Below are 15,768 nucleotides of genomic sequence, written 5' to 3'. Positions count from 1 at the left end.
TGTTTCCAGTAAGGCGTACGTAAAATAACACAAACAACGTAAAGTGGCGGTCCTAATCGAAAGCACGTCTGCCATGTTGATTAACGATATATCTATCATATATAGTCTAAAGGTACAGGTTGTATTGTCTTTTGCTACTCATACTTTAGAAATTGTCACCAGTGTCAACAGAAAGTTAATGAACCATGCAGGTTTATGCCAAATATCGTCTCGTCCTTTTTTATATCCTTTCAGTGTGGCTAGTAGGTATCTATAACCAGATGAAAAGTGACGTTCGGAACAATAAGCCTGAACTCTCATTTAAGATTGAATATTTCTCCGAGTTTTAGTTTTAAATTGAATAATTCTTGTTTTAAGTGTTTCTTTATTCTGAAGTATAATGTTTCTTTATTTCAAATATCCAAACCTGATTTCAGTAATTTACAACCTAATACGATGGCAGTTATTGTTTTCACTAAATGTCTTGAAATTTCTTTTCTCTCCACTGTTAGAAACGTTGTGCGTTAAATGTTAAGGTTAATTTGCGCTTTTTGTAATAACACTCTTCGTCTGGCTAGAAGATTGTCGATCAAAAATAGGAAAACAAACATTTGAAATGTGTTAACCTTACACTGTACGCACACAAATTACGAAAGAAATTCTACAAACTTCCATTTAAACACTTAATTACAACTGCATTTTCTATTAGAAATAAAAAAATAAAATAATCATAGGTCTACTTAAAATTCGACATTTTTTTCAAAAGACACATTTACATACCTGCCAACTTTTCAAAATGTCCATGGGGGTTTTGCGTGCAAGATGGCTGTCATAGTCCTAAAAAAAACTTCAAGGGGGCCTTTAAATACATTTTTATGTTGTTTTTTGGCTTCTTCATACTTTTATAAGCCTTAAGTCATTGCAATATTAATTGTTTTGTTTAAAAAAGTGAACAAAATTGCTCTTTCAAAATTTCAATTTGGGAGCCTCCATGGGGGAAATCCCTCGCAAATAGTGACAGTTGGCAGGTATGCATTTATAGTATGCACTGGTCACAATCTTGCATTCAGACAGCTGACAACATATATGTTGTGTCATACGTCTTTGGTATACAGATTAGTAGGAAGGATTTATACTGTGAATCGGTCTCTGGTAAAATCTAGTTGAAGATCCCAGATTTTGAAAAAAATGCGCCCCTCTGCCAAGCTGACGATTTGTCAGCAAGTAATCCATATAAAAAGTATATGCATTTTTCATATATGAAGCTCCATCAGTGACAGATTCCGAAATTTTTATAAAAGGGGATCGGGTAGTAACTGCTGTAGATGGGTCCCGCTCCAGTCATACCTCAGTGATTCCCTATTTAATCAACCAACTTTTCCAACAAAACGGGAGTGGGATATGGGGTCAATGCCCTTGCCCCGTCTTAATCAACCCTTTTCCATAACAGGGACCGGATTCCTATCCGCCTCGCCCTAAATCCCCTCCGGAAATGTGATATTTATTCAAAATGTTCTTAAAAAGCTGTTGTGTTGTGAATAGAGATGTTCCAATACCTTGTTTCAACAGTCCGAGATCCACTTTCATATTAATGAAAAAATTGCATTATTTAAGCCAACACACATTTGTCCTCTAGATATAACTAATAATTGTTTTAACTGTTGTGCATATTTTTATGCCCCCGCAACTAAAAGTGGAGGGGGGATATTGTTTTAGCCCTGTACGTCCGTCCCATTACATGATAGGTACATAAGTTATTCAGCTTTACTGCAGGGCTTTCCCTTGAAATTGAAGTAGAAGGCTCAATTAAAATTATAGGCGGCTGTAACATGCGTTCGGCAAAGCCAGACGCCCACCAAGCTGTAAGCTTGGTGCCTTACGGCAGGGGGTATGGGGGCCGCTCAAGGCCCCAGAAGCTCTGGCATAAATAGAGCAAAATCCTGCATTCTTGCAATCTCCTGGCACCTAATTTCATCTTTCAAATGACCATTTTTTATGTATGAAATTAAAGAAAGAAAAAAAAATCTCAAAGAAATTTCATTTTTTTTTATGTTATAGTTTTTTATTTTTATTACCTAATGCTTAAAATTCATTTAAAGGAGTTTTATTTATATAATAATTCGGTTTGTTAGAAATCTTGATCGATTTATTTTGCATAGCTGAGTGCATTTGTAAACAAATGACCCCCCTTTTCTCTCTAAAGACTGTTGCACGTAATTAAATCATATAATTATTTCTCAAGCATTGACAGAAAATTGATATATCCTCTGATTTTCTCATTTTTTTGTAAACTGTTCAATAAATCGGATACATAAATCATTTGGAAATGTTATTTTTTGAGGTAGAGTCGACAATATTCTACTTTCGTTTTTGACCTTGATTCTCTGAACACCACGTGGGTTTTGAAAATTACCTTTAAAAGATACTGTTTTCAAGATTCTGAACAATATGAGCTACTACACTTTCTTTAATTTGACTGATATTATTCCATAACACAAGATTGTCATCCTATCTGATTGTCTTCACGTTTTAAAAAGCCAAAAAAAAAGCCAACGAGTTAATGACCATCGAAACGTTTCTATTGTTATCGTTCAATGACCACCGGAAAGTCGCTCTTGTTATCTTTGAAAAGAAACGATGCATTCTGACTTTAAATAGACAACCAATCAGTGACCTGAATTCATGTGAACTATATTTAGCACAAGGTAAACACTGACTTTTCATCCTTGTTTATAAATCGTGACCGCGACTTTGCGACAATACGCCTCTCGGCTGCCTGTAAACATTTGAAAAAGATATTTTTTTCTTTTTGAATTCATATTTTTGTCAGTGAAGTAGCCGGCACTTGAAGCCACCGTAAACGGCGGATTTCCGCCAGCTACCGGCTTCAATGGAAAGCCCTGTACTGCTTCTACAGTTTGGATGCTAGGAAATTTTCACTTTGCTGGCTGTTTGAACATATATTGGAGGTATACAAGTAGTCAGTGTTTTGAATTTTTAAATTATTTATATTTGCTTTTTTGGTAGATAGTTGAATTTTGTCATTTTTTGGAGTATTTAAAACTTGCATGAGAGCTCGGATCGTTTCCAGACTACTTATCCTACCATAGGCAGATCCAGTGTGTGCCTTGGGGACACCCTCTCATTTTGTCGGAAAATTCCATGATTATCACTAAAGCATGACTGATGTAGCCCTTAGGTCAGTCAGTGTCCTCTCTTACCTAGGGAAAAGTTCTGGATCTGCCACTGCCTACAATTTGAATGCTAGCTGAAAGATTTTACTTGCTGGCTGTTTGTACTGTTGAAGGTGTGCATGGTGTCAGAGTTTTGATTTTTTTTATTAATGGGGGGGGGGGGGGCAGAGGGGTCCTGATTCCAAAATATAATCCCGGGCTTAAAAACACGAAATCTCAACGGGTCCCGAATTTAGACATTTAGCCCGACATCCCAAAATTCGAAAAAGAATTCTCGAATACCGAAAGGGTCAATCCCGAAATCCAGAGCGTGAAAACACCCAATCCCGGAGTCCCGATAAAGGTCCTATCTCCCTCATTAATATTAATTTGCTTTTTTAGTATTTACTTGCACAAGAGGAGCGTTTCCAGATAATTCCTCCCTCATGTTTGAATGCTAGGAAGTTTCAGATTGCTGACTATTTGGAAATATATTGAAGGTGTGCATGTGATCAGGGTTTTTATGTTTATCAATAATTGCCGCCTTTTGGGAGATATTTAAACTGAATGTCATTTTCGGGTTATATATTATGCGGTTAAATGTTAATACTGTAACATTAGTTATTTTAAAATATCACTTTGCATCTGCAAGGACAATAATATATCAAAGATAGTCCTACATTGACTTTGTTGTAGTACAGTTATTTCAGAGTTGAGGGGCATCACTTTGCCTAGTTTTTCTCTATCCATATTATCAAGGACGTATATTAGATGTTAGTTATACGTCCTTAATTGATATTATATATTTATAATTAAATTTAACTTCCAATATTAATTTTACTGATCCTCTCAAACAAATAACCCGTACATAACTCCACAATAACAAGGGCCCTCTATTTTGTATATATTCAATACAAATCCTTTTAAACTTTATTTTATATTGTATATACGTGTCAAGGCTTGTTCTTTCATTGATCAATTGAATTTTTACATTAAGTTCAATACATAAACAAGATAGCCACGTGACTTAATTGGCGGAGACATGAAAAGACTAACGTTTTGCTGGGGGAAAGTGTTATATTCGGTGATTAGTTAGATAATCTCCCTTATTATCCAAATGGCAATAATATTTTAAAACATTGTGATTGGATTGTGACAAAAGAATATATGAAGGTGTGTATATTTTTACGTTATTTCTGTAAATAGTGTATCAGGTTTGATTAAGGTTGGACAGTGACTCATCATGCTTCGACAGTTTAAATATTTTATTGTTTTTCATCAGCAGTTCAATTAAAGAAACAAATTCTTCATACAAAAACATCTAGGAGTTAAAAAATGCAAAACGTGGAGGAATTTTCCTTCCCGGGCTGTCATAACCAGATAACTCGACTCGCCGTATGACAGTTTCGGTTGTTAGGTACGCCAGATTGGAGGTTGACGAAAAGACAGAAGAGTTCCCTTAATATCAGCACTTGGCACTTGGCGGGGATGAAAAGATGGGCTGTGATAATACAACAATTATTCTTCTTGGAAACTGACAGCATGTAAAATTGTTTGAAATGTACTACTCAATTCTCTGTATGATGACACACGATCCTGTTATTGTTAAAATCGCACAAAAAAGGGGGAGGGGTCTTTTGATCACACGCGCAAACTCCACATTCCCATTCTTCACGCTCAACCCAGCCAGGGGTGGATCCAGCAAGTTCAAACAGGGGGTTCCCAACCCAGGATAAAGGGGGGTCGGGGGTTCCAATCACATGTCCCCAATCAATTGAATCGATTGTCCAAAAAAGGGGGTTCCTACCTTCAGAAGTTAGAACATACCCCTCTGGATCCGCGCCATTGCAACCACAGGTCTGGCAGTTAAGGCTTGTAAAGTTCATCTCTTCAGGCCAACAGAATCTATCTTAAAGTTTCCTAAAATTTACCTACTATTCAAAACTTCAAAAGTTTATCATTAACATTACATTCACTGTGAGGTTATAAATTAAAGTTTTAAATATTAAGCATACATTCTACCTGCCAAATGTTACTATTTGCGGAGGATTTCCACCACCAAAGCTCTCAAATAGAAATTTTGAAGGAGCAAATTAAATTTGTCCAAAATTTTAATCAAAACAGTTAATATTACAATGGCTATAGGATTTAAAAAGTATGAAGTACCCCAAAAAACAACATTAAGATACATTTGAAGGCCCCCTTGAAGTTTTTTAGGACTGCAAGAGCCATCTTGCGCATTAAACCCCCATGGGCATATTGAAAAGTTGGCAGGTATGGTTTAGGAGCCTTCAAAGGGGCCAGCTGAAGGCCCCTTACAAGTGTGGGATTTTTTCACTGCATGTACAAGACCAATGGGTTGCCTTTGCCTGTGTCTTTTGCTTTTTGAGTAAGGTTGTTGTCTTTTTGACACATTCTTAGTTTCCATTCTCAATTTTTATATGGGCTATATACTGACCTTCTAGAGGTTAATGTTATATTAAAACTGCATGCACACATTGAACAAGAGAAACTGTAGAAATTCTAATGACAAGTACAGTTAACAGGTCTGAAGTAGTTTATTTAGCGTGACCTTAATAGAAATCCAGATAAGTTACCTAGCTGTTATATTATTGAATTATCTGTATTCACAAAGAATTTTAATATTTCATACCTAAGTTGTTCAAATTGACTATAGTATTGCCAAGTAATTATTAGACTTAAAGTTCATTGACGTTTGCCAGAATTTGTCAGATTAAAATTAGAAAGTCATGCTCACCATTGTATTGTCTTTTTTAAAGGCTTTGAAAAATCAAAATCAGGTTGAGTTTATGCTGAATGTACACTAAAGCTGAACAAAATATGAGTTCAATTGGAGTATTTCAAATAGAATTTTAGGTGATTTTGGAGACCTAGAATAAAAAAGGCATGATGATTATATATCGGCAGAAAAAAGGCAAGGGGGTCAATAAAAAAGGGCAGGTGCTGCTCCCGGTTCAAACTTTATAGCAAACACTGTAGATGTACATGTAACCCCAACCCCCTACCCCCTCAAACAAAACTATCTGTAATGAAGCCAGAGTTAAACAGGTAATAAAATTGATTTAATGCTTGAAACAAACAAATTAGAGGCTGATTTAGGGGTCAGGGGATGAGAGAGGGGGATGACAGGTTGCCAATGCCATACCTTATGGAGCTTTAGTTGGGGCACATCCACTCTGCACTTGTGCCATCATAAATATGCTTGGCATATTTGCCACCCTGACACTTAAGCAGACATCAAGAATCGTACTGTTTAATTAGTTAAAAGCATGATTTTATGACTGAAAGTAATACATGTTTTTAATTCTTTCTACAATAACGTCTATGTAAATGAATTCAGGCGTCAACACATGGATGTGAGGTTGTTATTGAAATTGGTTTTCATAAATTATTTCAGTTATAACAAATTTTATCAGACATTTTTATCTGGTATTTATGGCTTCAATTCATGTACCTGGTGTAATAAATTTAGATGGTTATTTAATTTCTGAAGACTTAAAACAGAATTGATAAATTTTCAAATAATTACACAAAGTTATTATTAAGCATGCTTCAAAACACAAATCTTGTTGGCGACCCAAACTAATGGCCATGAAATAGATCTCCTTTATACTAAGTACTGTAAATATTTATGTTATTGACCAACTGCTAATATTTTGAATTGTAATTTTAGGTTCGTCATGGTTCATTGGACACAGGTATTTTAAGATGAACATCATCTAAAGATTTGGAATTGATAATCCTGTAATCTGAATGTAAGTTTCATCCAACCATAATTAGTCATAATATTGTTGTTTCTTCAAAAATTTGTAAATTAAACGATGTCATTTTGTCTTAAGGTTGTATAGATTATTTGACAGATAATGTCCTTTGATTGTGTATGTACATTTAATTTAATGTATCTATCCATAAAAGTTCAAACCATTAAAGTATTTTAAATTTTGTAATTTTATATACATTGTATAGCATATGTCTTTAGGATTAAGAATATATATCAAAAAGAAGATGTGGTATGATTGCCAATGACTGAATGAGACAACTCTCCACAAGAGATCAAATGACTCAGAAATTAACAGCTATCCGTAAGACACTGTATGGCCTTCAACAATGAGCAAAGCCCATACTGCATAGTCAGCTATAAAAGGCCTCAAAATCACAAATTTATGTAAAACAATTCAAACAAGAAAACTAAAGGCCTAATTTAATGTACAAAAAATAAAGGAAAACATATATAAAGGGGATATGACCTTTAACGGGACTCCGGGATCCAGTGTTTTTAAGCTGGGGATTTCGGGATCAGGTGTTTTTTAGCCCGGGATTTCGGGATCATGACCCCTCCTACCCCCTCTCGTATATTGGTAACACAGCAACAAATAGCTACCACAGAATTACAGGTTCCGGACTTGAGAGAGGCACATGCATACAGAATGTGGCAGAGTTTAGCATTTTTACCGAATCCCAACCCTCCCCTAACCTGGAACAGTTGTGTAACAGTACAATCTTATTTTAATAAGATTGGTAACAGTACAACATAAGAAAGAACTCATAATAAAAATCAGTTGAAAAAGAAGTATAGAAAATAATTTTCAGAACATTTTTTCCCTGATGGATTTCAAAAGAAAATCTTCTGGTCCTCACTATATTAACAAAATACCAATATCATTTCAGTCCTTTGCAAAATTTAAGTGGTTAGGATTAGGTTAAAATACATGGTCTATAATAGTTTGAAAACAAGTCCGACCAATATGAATTTCTTATAATCAGTGTTCGTTGTCAACGGTTTGCAGATACCTGTTCACTGTGTTATGTAAATTATGGTTGTTTACTTTTAACAGTTTAAAAATAAATAACATAATTCTCTTTCATTGCATTGACTTTTATGTTTAATAACATTGTACAATGTTGTACAATATTTGATATATAAGAAAGATTAGAATTAATGTTATCATAGGTAAATATCACCTTCAATATAAGTTATAACTTTCAGTATGTAATTCTTCTAGTCTATGGTCTAAATCAAAATATATTTCTTATGTACATGTATTAGTGGCTGGATGTACACTTCAGATAAGGTTTAGTTTACTTTTTTCACCCCTCCCCTTCAGGTAGAGTGAACACATGGTAAGAAATTTGAAGTTTGTACTCTGTTTTTGTTTGTTTGTTTTATGCAGACAAAATTCATTGAGGTTAACATTGTATTCAATAGATTTTGTTTTTGCAAAATAAGAGATTAAAACCTGAACGAATATATAAGACTCTTGAATAACACAGCATGCAAATAAGCTACAGTTTAGTGGAAGTCATTTGCATGGACTCATGTAAATATTGAAATGTGAAACTTTTTCTCTTTTAGCACAAAATTAAGAGATACATTTGGAATACTTGTTTTATCTAACAAACAAAAAATTAAGGGAGGGTGATTGTACTTATTCTACTTTTGCTTCAAATATTTGCCTTAATTTAGACTCCATGGTTTTTTCCTTCATTACTGCTGCAGGGTTAAATATTTTGCCCCATAACACCCATTTTTCTTTTCATGTATGACTTCATTGACATTAGCAGGATTAGGTCATAAAAGGTCAGAGTCTAGAGTTCTTTTCTTTTTTAAATTTGAGACATAAATATTACAAAGGCAAATAAAAGTTAAAAGTCTGTTTTCGCCTTTTCCCCTATTTTGAAAAAATAGAATATCTCAATAAGCAGCTTCATAACCTATCAATATTTTTTAGCTTATTTTGTTCCTTGATTATTATGCTCTTCCAACATGTAGTATCAATTTTAAATTCTTGATTTTTTTCAATTTTCCCCAAGTACATCCTTATGTGGGGTATTTATTGAGGGTATCCAATATTTTAATTCTTTTCTGTTATAATTCTTTGGCTGGATGAAACAAAATAAAGATATGATGGACACCATTTCATGTGTATACCTATGATAGTGACACCAGTTTTTTAAATGGTTCACTGCTTTCAATCAAAATTGTAAAGCCACCTCATAATTACTTTTGAAACATACATTATTATGTACATTTTATATGAATGGAGAGTTATGTTTACTCATCTGTAAAGTTATGGGTATGTGAGTTTTGTGTATTGTAATGTAACAGAATTGACCCTGCTGTTCACCTATTGTTGAGCTATGAAAGAAAAGTATACTTATTATGTTTGCGTGCTGTGAAAAAGAAAATTTCATTATGTGACTAGGGGTAATTAGGATTTTGAAAGTTTTAATTATGTTTTGCAGAAGTTCGGAATTTAACGAATTTTCACTAGAAAATGACGGAGATGGAGCTGGGTAGAAGGTACTCTAGTGGAAGGTTTACGCTGAAAGATGATGATTTTGAGTTTGATTTCAATGATATCAGTAGAGCTTCTACGCCTATGAGTATAAAGAGTGCAAAATCTGAAGGTCGACGTCGAGAACGCTCTAGTCATTCGATAGAGGATTACAAAAGGAAAATTGCCCGACTCAAAAGTGAATTAGAAATGGAGAAGGCACGTAATAAACAGGTTCATAAAGAAAAAACATCGGAAATTAAAACTATACAGAGTAAATTAGAAAAGGAAAAAGAAGATCAGATTCATCACTTAGAGGATAAGTTAATTCAAGAAAAAAGGAGAGAGGTGGAAATTTTACAAGATTCTATAATAAAATCAAAAGACCGTGAGTTAAAACAGGTGTTAAGGTATAAGGAAGATGAAGTGTCTTCTTTAAAAGCCAAAGTAGAGAAAGATATTCAAACTGCTGTGAAAATGTCAAAAGAAGAAGAAAAATGTCGATACGAAGAAACTTTGAGAGAGATGGCGGACGAGAACCACAGGTTGAAAGATGAAAGGAAAAAATTGGAAGAAAAACTTCGCAAAAAAGCAGCTGAAGAAAACAAAAAGGACAAAGAATTTACTGAGATAAAAGATGGATATGATGCTGAATTAAGAAAAATTTTGGATGAATCTAGAAAATTAGCAATTGTGAATTTACAAAAATTAAAAAAAGCAGAAAAGGCGTTAAGTGAAGGTGGTTTTGCTGAAGACGATAGTCTCTGCTCAACGCCTTTTTCTGATATATTAAGTCATCATTCACGTAGGGCCCCCAGCAGAACTTTAGCACAGAAATTAGAGGAAATTAGAGTGGATGAATTAGAATTAGAAAAATATTTGGCATCAGCAGATCCTTCTCCGGCATTTTCATTGTCTAATCCATCGCCAGCATTATCATTACGAAATCCCTCACCAGGATTTTCATTAAACAAGACATACTCCATGGATTCTGCATTTAGTCTTCCAAGTAAATCGCCAGCCATGTTTAGTTCTTCAGGAGGGGACGAAGAAAGTCAGAAAGAGGTAGGTTAAAAGCAGATTAATAATAAAAGGGGTGTGGTTAAGGTTCATGAATGATAACAACATTAACAAAATATACATGTATGATATATAAAAGTGTTTTGGGGTGCATTGATTGAAAGTAAGTAGTGCTAGGGCTTCTATACTACTAAAGGAAGAGTCCGATTTCATTGATCCACAACTCCTCTGAAAACATACAAAGTCAAAAATATGTTTAATATGACATGTATGAAGTACATATTATAATGTAGTGTTTTGTACTTCCTTAAATCATTTGTAAATTTGTCTTTCAAAAACTAACTTTTTCCAGAGAAAATGCTTACTTTTGAGAAAATATTCAAATTCAGAAATGAAAATGTCTATACCTAATTAGGAATATGGTAGAACTTTGTATTCCTTTCGTTAAATCAATTTGATTTGACCATTTTCATGATTTTATCAAGACATGCAAGAACTCTGTTTTGAATTTACCTGTTCTGTCCATATATGGATGAATAAACTCATAACAAGGTCATGAAGGTACAAAATGTATTATAATGTTTTATAATTATTGGAATTTTACGCATCTATACATATATATAAATCTATAAGATGCTTTGTCATATATATATCATCATTATCATGTATACATTTGAATATATATGTTTTGTATGCACACGTACAAAAATTGCAGTTTTTCTCTAAGGCAATCAAAGGATCCAACGCAATCATAGTTTTGAACATCATTGAACATTGTTTTCAATTATGACTTGTTTCTATATATATATATGACAAATTAAAGCATCTTATAAATGTTTTATCTAGTGTAGAAAACTCATTAATGAACTGGTTATCCCAGTGTAAGAGTAACAGCTTGGGAAATATATCTGACTCATGTATAACTATTGTACTATTGTCATTGTTGACTTATATGTTTGTTATATACATACTACCATGGAATAACTCCAGTAATTTAAGGACATTATCAGTGTATATAAATAATACTCTATGATATCCATAGTTCATGTGAGTAACATCATTGTAAAAGGGGAAGGGGTCACCATAATTTGAAGTTTGTTGTTCAAAAGTGACTTTATGACTTTATAGTTCATACAGTCATGACAGTGCAGGATTATTTGATGTACAACACACAACTTCATGAATCATGTTTCAGTGGATTCATATATATTAATCTGGTCAGTTTTCTCCAAAAAAAATTGTATTTTCTAAATACTTGAATGGGGTTTGTTTACGAGGACAACACAGCCTGTAGAAAATTTGTGCTTCGTTGAACATTCCAATTTTGGTTTTTTGAGCTTTTATTATTATTTTGTCATATATTTCAAACATAGAATAGTTTAAAGATGGAATATTATATATTGATCTGTTGGCCAGCTGACCTTAAGAATGTAAACTTAAATTTTACCATTTTATGATCAGTCTTAGACCAATGTAGATCTTTTATAGCAATAAACTTGCATGTTTCAAAGTTTGTTTTATGATATACCTATCATGTATATATATAGACATGATAGACATAATGAATATGTTGATATTACCCCACCAAAGAGTTGACTGGGGTATAGAGATATGGTATGATTCCATGACTTCTCTTATCAGGTAGTTAAATCTTGCTGAAGTAGGGCATTTGTTTGACTGTGCTGTATTTTTAAACACATCCAATCTAACATCTGTATAATAAATGGGGTGTTTCTTTGAGTTTTCTTTTTTTCTCAAGTAAAATTGAGAATGGGAATGGGGAATATGTCAAAGAGACATTGACCTGACCAACAATCTGATAACTGTAAACAGCCAAAGGCCATCAATGGGTCTTCATGATCAGTGCAGTGAGAAAATCATCCCCCACCCAGAGATTGATCTCAGCTGGCCCCTAAATAAAAATATACTATGTACTATAGTTTAATAAAAAAAGAAGGGGCCTTGGTGGCCGAGTTGTCTAAGTATAGTTACTACTGTAATCACCAACCAGTCATAATTAACTGAGGTTGTGAGCTTGAACCCTGCTCAAGCAGATGCACTCAACTCCAATCTAGGATTGTCAGTTTTCTTATCGAAGGTCAGTAGTTTTCTCCAGGCCCTCTGGCTTCCTCCACCAATAAAAACTGGCCTCAAAGAAATAGCTTAAATGTGGTGATTAGAAGTGGCATTAAAGCACAAAAATATCAAATCAGTGAAAATGGACGTCGTTGTAAACTCTAGTACAAATAATTATGACATCTTGGATGGCTATTTTAAATTTTTGCTTTTATGCCTTCCTGTCTTTCAAGATGTCATAATTATTTGGACTAACTAAACTCCATTTAGCAAATCATATGAATGAATGTTTATGAACTTAAATTAAAAAAAAATATACAAGACTAACAAAGGCCAAAGGCTCTTGAGTTGGGACAAACTCAAAATTAAACATATTTTGTGAGATCTCAACCCTCCCCCTATATATTTCTTTCTCATTATACATTTACTGCCGGTATAGAAATAGACATCAGAACATGTAAATATCAATTCTAATGCTATAATTCTTATACAGGTTATGTTTATCATGTTTATAGTCTTATAGTCAATATTTACCATAGCATGTGGGACATATACTTGATAAGTCTTAAATTAAGTGTTTGTATTTATCTAGACACACAACTTTTAATAGAAATCTTACAGTGTACTTTATTAATTGATAAACATCATCGATTATTGGACTGAATGTTTTGTTTATTAGGTCATCAATTGTTTGGATATTTGTGTAGACTTTAACCTAATACAATTTAGTATGTAAAGGGTACACAAATATGCCTTTTAAATTCCTCTTGAAAAGATTTTGGCATTTGCTCAAAACACCTATTATACACCTTTATAACATAAGAACATTATAAGACACAATGTTAGAGGGACAGTTTTAACTTGTTCAAGTACTTCAAGGCTTCAATTTATCAATTCAATTAGCATTCTTTAGTTGCCCTTTTAACACATTTAAGTTAAACGCATGGTTTCATTCGATTTTGTACATGTATAGCCTGGAATCCTATTCATTGACATTTTGAAGTTTATTAACATGTGCATGTTGTAGTATATTTTACACATCATGTACATTTATGTATGTACCACAAAACATTTCTTTGGCTAATTTTAAGTACAAATGTACAAAAAGAAATGTCTTTTGACAGGTTTAAATTTTGCCAATAAGAGAATTTAATGATGATATCATGCAATTCTTTTAAAGTCCCCATTCAAATGCATTGATCAACAAGAAGAGGGGGGTTCCAACCTCTGGAACGCCCTCCCCCTGTACCCACCACTGTTAATTATGTCTGTATCTTGGATACTATAAGCAATAGGACCATCATTGATGTACAAATGTATGGAAAGATTGAATGGTGTGCATGTCCAACTGGCAGGTTTCATCTAACCTTGACCTCATTTTCATGGTTCATTTTGTAATAATAAATGTTTGTGGAAAAAAATGGCCTAATTATTTCTCAGATACTATTATAAGCAATAGGTCAAGTTTATTTGGTGAAGGTCAGAATTCATCTGACCTTCTGCTGACAGGGAGAATTGCAAGTAATTAATTTAATATATGGACCATAATTTGCTATTGGGCTCCGTTTCCTATAACTATAGAAAAGTAATAAAATGTGAATTACTGTAAGAAAAGTTGTAACTACATCTAAAGATGCCATTATTTTTATCAACATACAAGTGTATGCTACTCTTCCCTAGAAAAAAATTTGAAATTAACAAATTTCAAAGATTATACGACCGTATTTGTTTGTCGTTTCTCGCGTTACTTTTCGCGTCCGAAGTGCATAACGCTGACTAATTTATAGATAATCGTCACGGGCAAATTCGTAATTTTTGCTTTAAAATAACAAAGAACATCGACCAATAAGAATAGTGAGAAGAAAATGCAGAGAACTATAAGTATTTCTGTAGCAGGTGTAAGAACACTGTCGTTATTTTGGTTTCCCATTTCGTAACGCACATTTTAGATGGTTTAATCTGCTTTGTTGTAAAAGAATTCTTTGCAACAATATGCAAATACGAACTCTCGCGAGATGTTCAAACAGGTAAATCAGAGATGATTTACATTCTTGTTTTGTTCTTCGTAATAATTAAGTTAGAAAATGACGTTATTGTTATGCGTTACATTTCACACGAAACAGAAGTCCATTTATTTATTAAAATTGTTTTTGTCGTTAAGTTCTAATCATTTCCGGTCATACGTGAAACATGTGACTAACATGTGATCACGCCCTTACAGCCGGATATACGAAATACTAGGTCTAAACATTGTATTTGTTTCCAACGGGATGTAAGCAAACATAATCTGTAGGCTTGTTTCGTCTTGTTTAAAAAAGAAAATACAATTTTCAAAGAGATTGCGCCGGGGGTCTATTATTTTTCCTATGTGCATAATGTTACATACGATCTTGTGTGAAAATAAATGCCCAATGACTTGACAAAATCGATTTCAGATTTGACAGACGTTTTAACACACTTCGTTTCCCAATAACGATGTAAAGGGTCCTTGGAAAATTCAATCGAAATTACGTCTCCTATCATGGTGCCGATGTTCGTTGGATTGATTTAGCTTCAGCAGTAAATATTACTGGATATTTTAGGTGAATAAAGATAATTTAATACAAAATACATGTTAATGTACCGTTACACTTGGAATGTACAAAGTTGGTATCTTTGTCACAATTTTTAATTAATTTTTTTTATTCATGTTCTGCAAACACTTATCAGAAACGCAATAAACTTGTCAAAGGAAAAGTAAACTTTTACCATGCATGACTTGAAAGGAAGTACTTTATTGATTTTAGCCCACTAAAGTAGGTTAAAATGTGGAAACCATGTAGATGGTATACAGGTCACAAATATCACATGGTGCTTATTTTAAAGATGCTAATTCCAAGTTAAAAGTTGTTTTCTTTACTGGATTTAAAGAATTTTACATTACCAATGATTTGGAATAAATTGTATATAACTGGAATTTCAAAACCAAATATAAATACATTTTTTTGGCTAAAACATCAAGATACAACGATTATGGTATCCTGTATCAATGAAGAAAATACGGAAATTCCTGAATAAATTGTACTTATTGTTTTCAAAACAAGCACATATTTAGGAGTTTTATAATACTGTTACATTTAAGATGGATTTTAAGAAAAAGTATACTGTTCAGATCATTTTAAGCAGATTTTGCAATAAAATAAAACTAAAAAAATGCTTTCGGTTTCTTATGGTTTCCTGTCACG

At 33.3% G+C, this 15,768-nt stretch overlaps 1 protein-coding gene across 16 annotated transcripts in view; it reads left to right on the top strand.

Moving 5' to 3' along the window:
- The first annotated feature begins 4,164 nt into the window (after positions 1 to 4,164).
- LOC143076423 (RIMS-binding protein 2-like) overlaps positions 4,165 to 15,768 on the top strand; it is a 152,966-nt gene continuing 141,362 nt past the window's right edge. For 14 of the 16 annotated variants that reach the window (XM_076252195.1, XM_076252196.1, XM_076252185.1 and 11 more), the window contains exons 1-3: positions 4,165 to 4,325; positions 6,847 to 6,928; positions 9,417 to 10,513. In XM_076252195.1, coding sequence (XP_076108310.1) covers positions 9,449 to 10,513 — 1,065 coding nt within the window. In that variant the 5' untranslated portion in view covers positions 4,165 to 4,325; positions 6,847 to 6,928; positions 9,417 to 9,448. Of the gene's footprint in view, positions 4,326 to 4,544; positions 4,714 to 6,846; positions 6,929 to 9,416; positions 10,514 to 15,768 lie in introns of those variants that run through there. The other 2 variants (XM_076252181.1, XM_076252182.1) reach the window with 2 other exon arrangements.

Source organism: Mytilus galloprovincialis, chromosome 5 (genome assembly GCF_965363235.1).
Source record: "Mytilus galloprovincialis chromosome 5, xbMytGall1.hap1.1, whole genome shotgun sequence".
NCBI lineage: Eukaryota > Metazoa > Mollusca > Bivalvia > Mytilida > Mytilidae > Mytilus > Mytilus galloprovincialis.
This window is presented reverse-complemented; position numbering and strand designations above follow the sequence as displayed.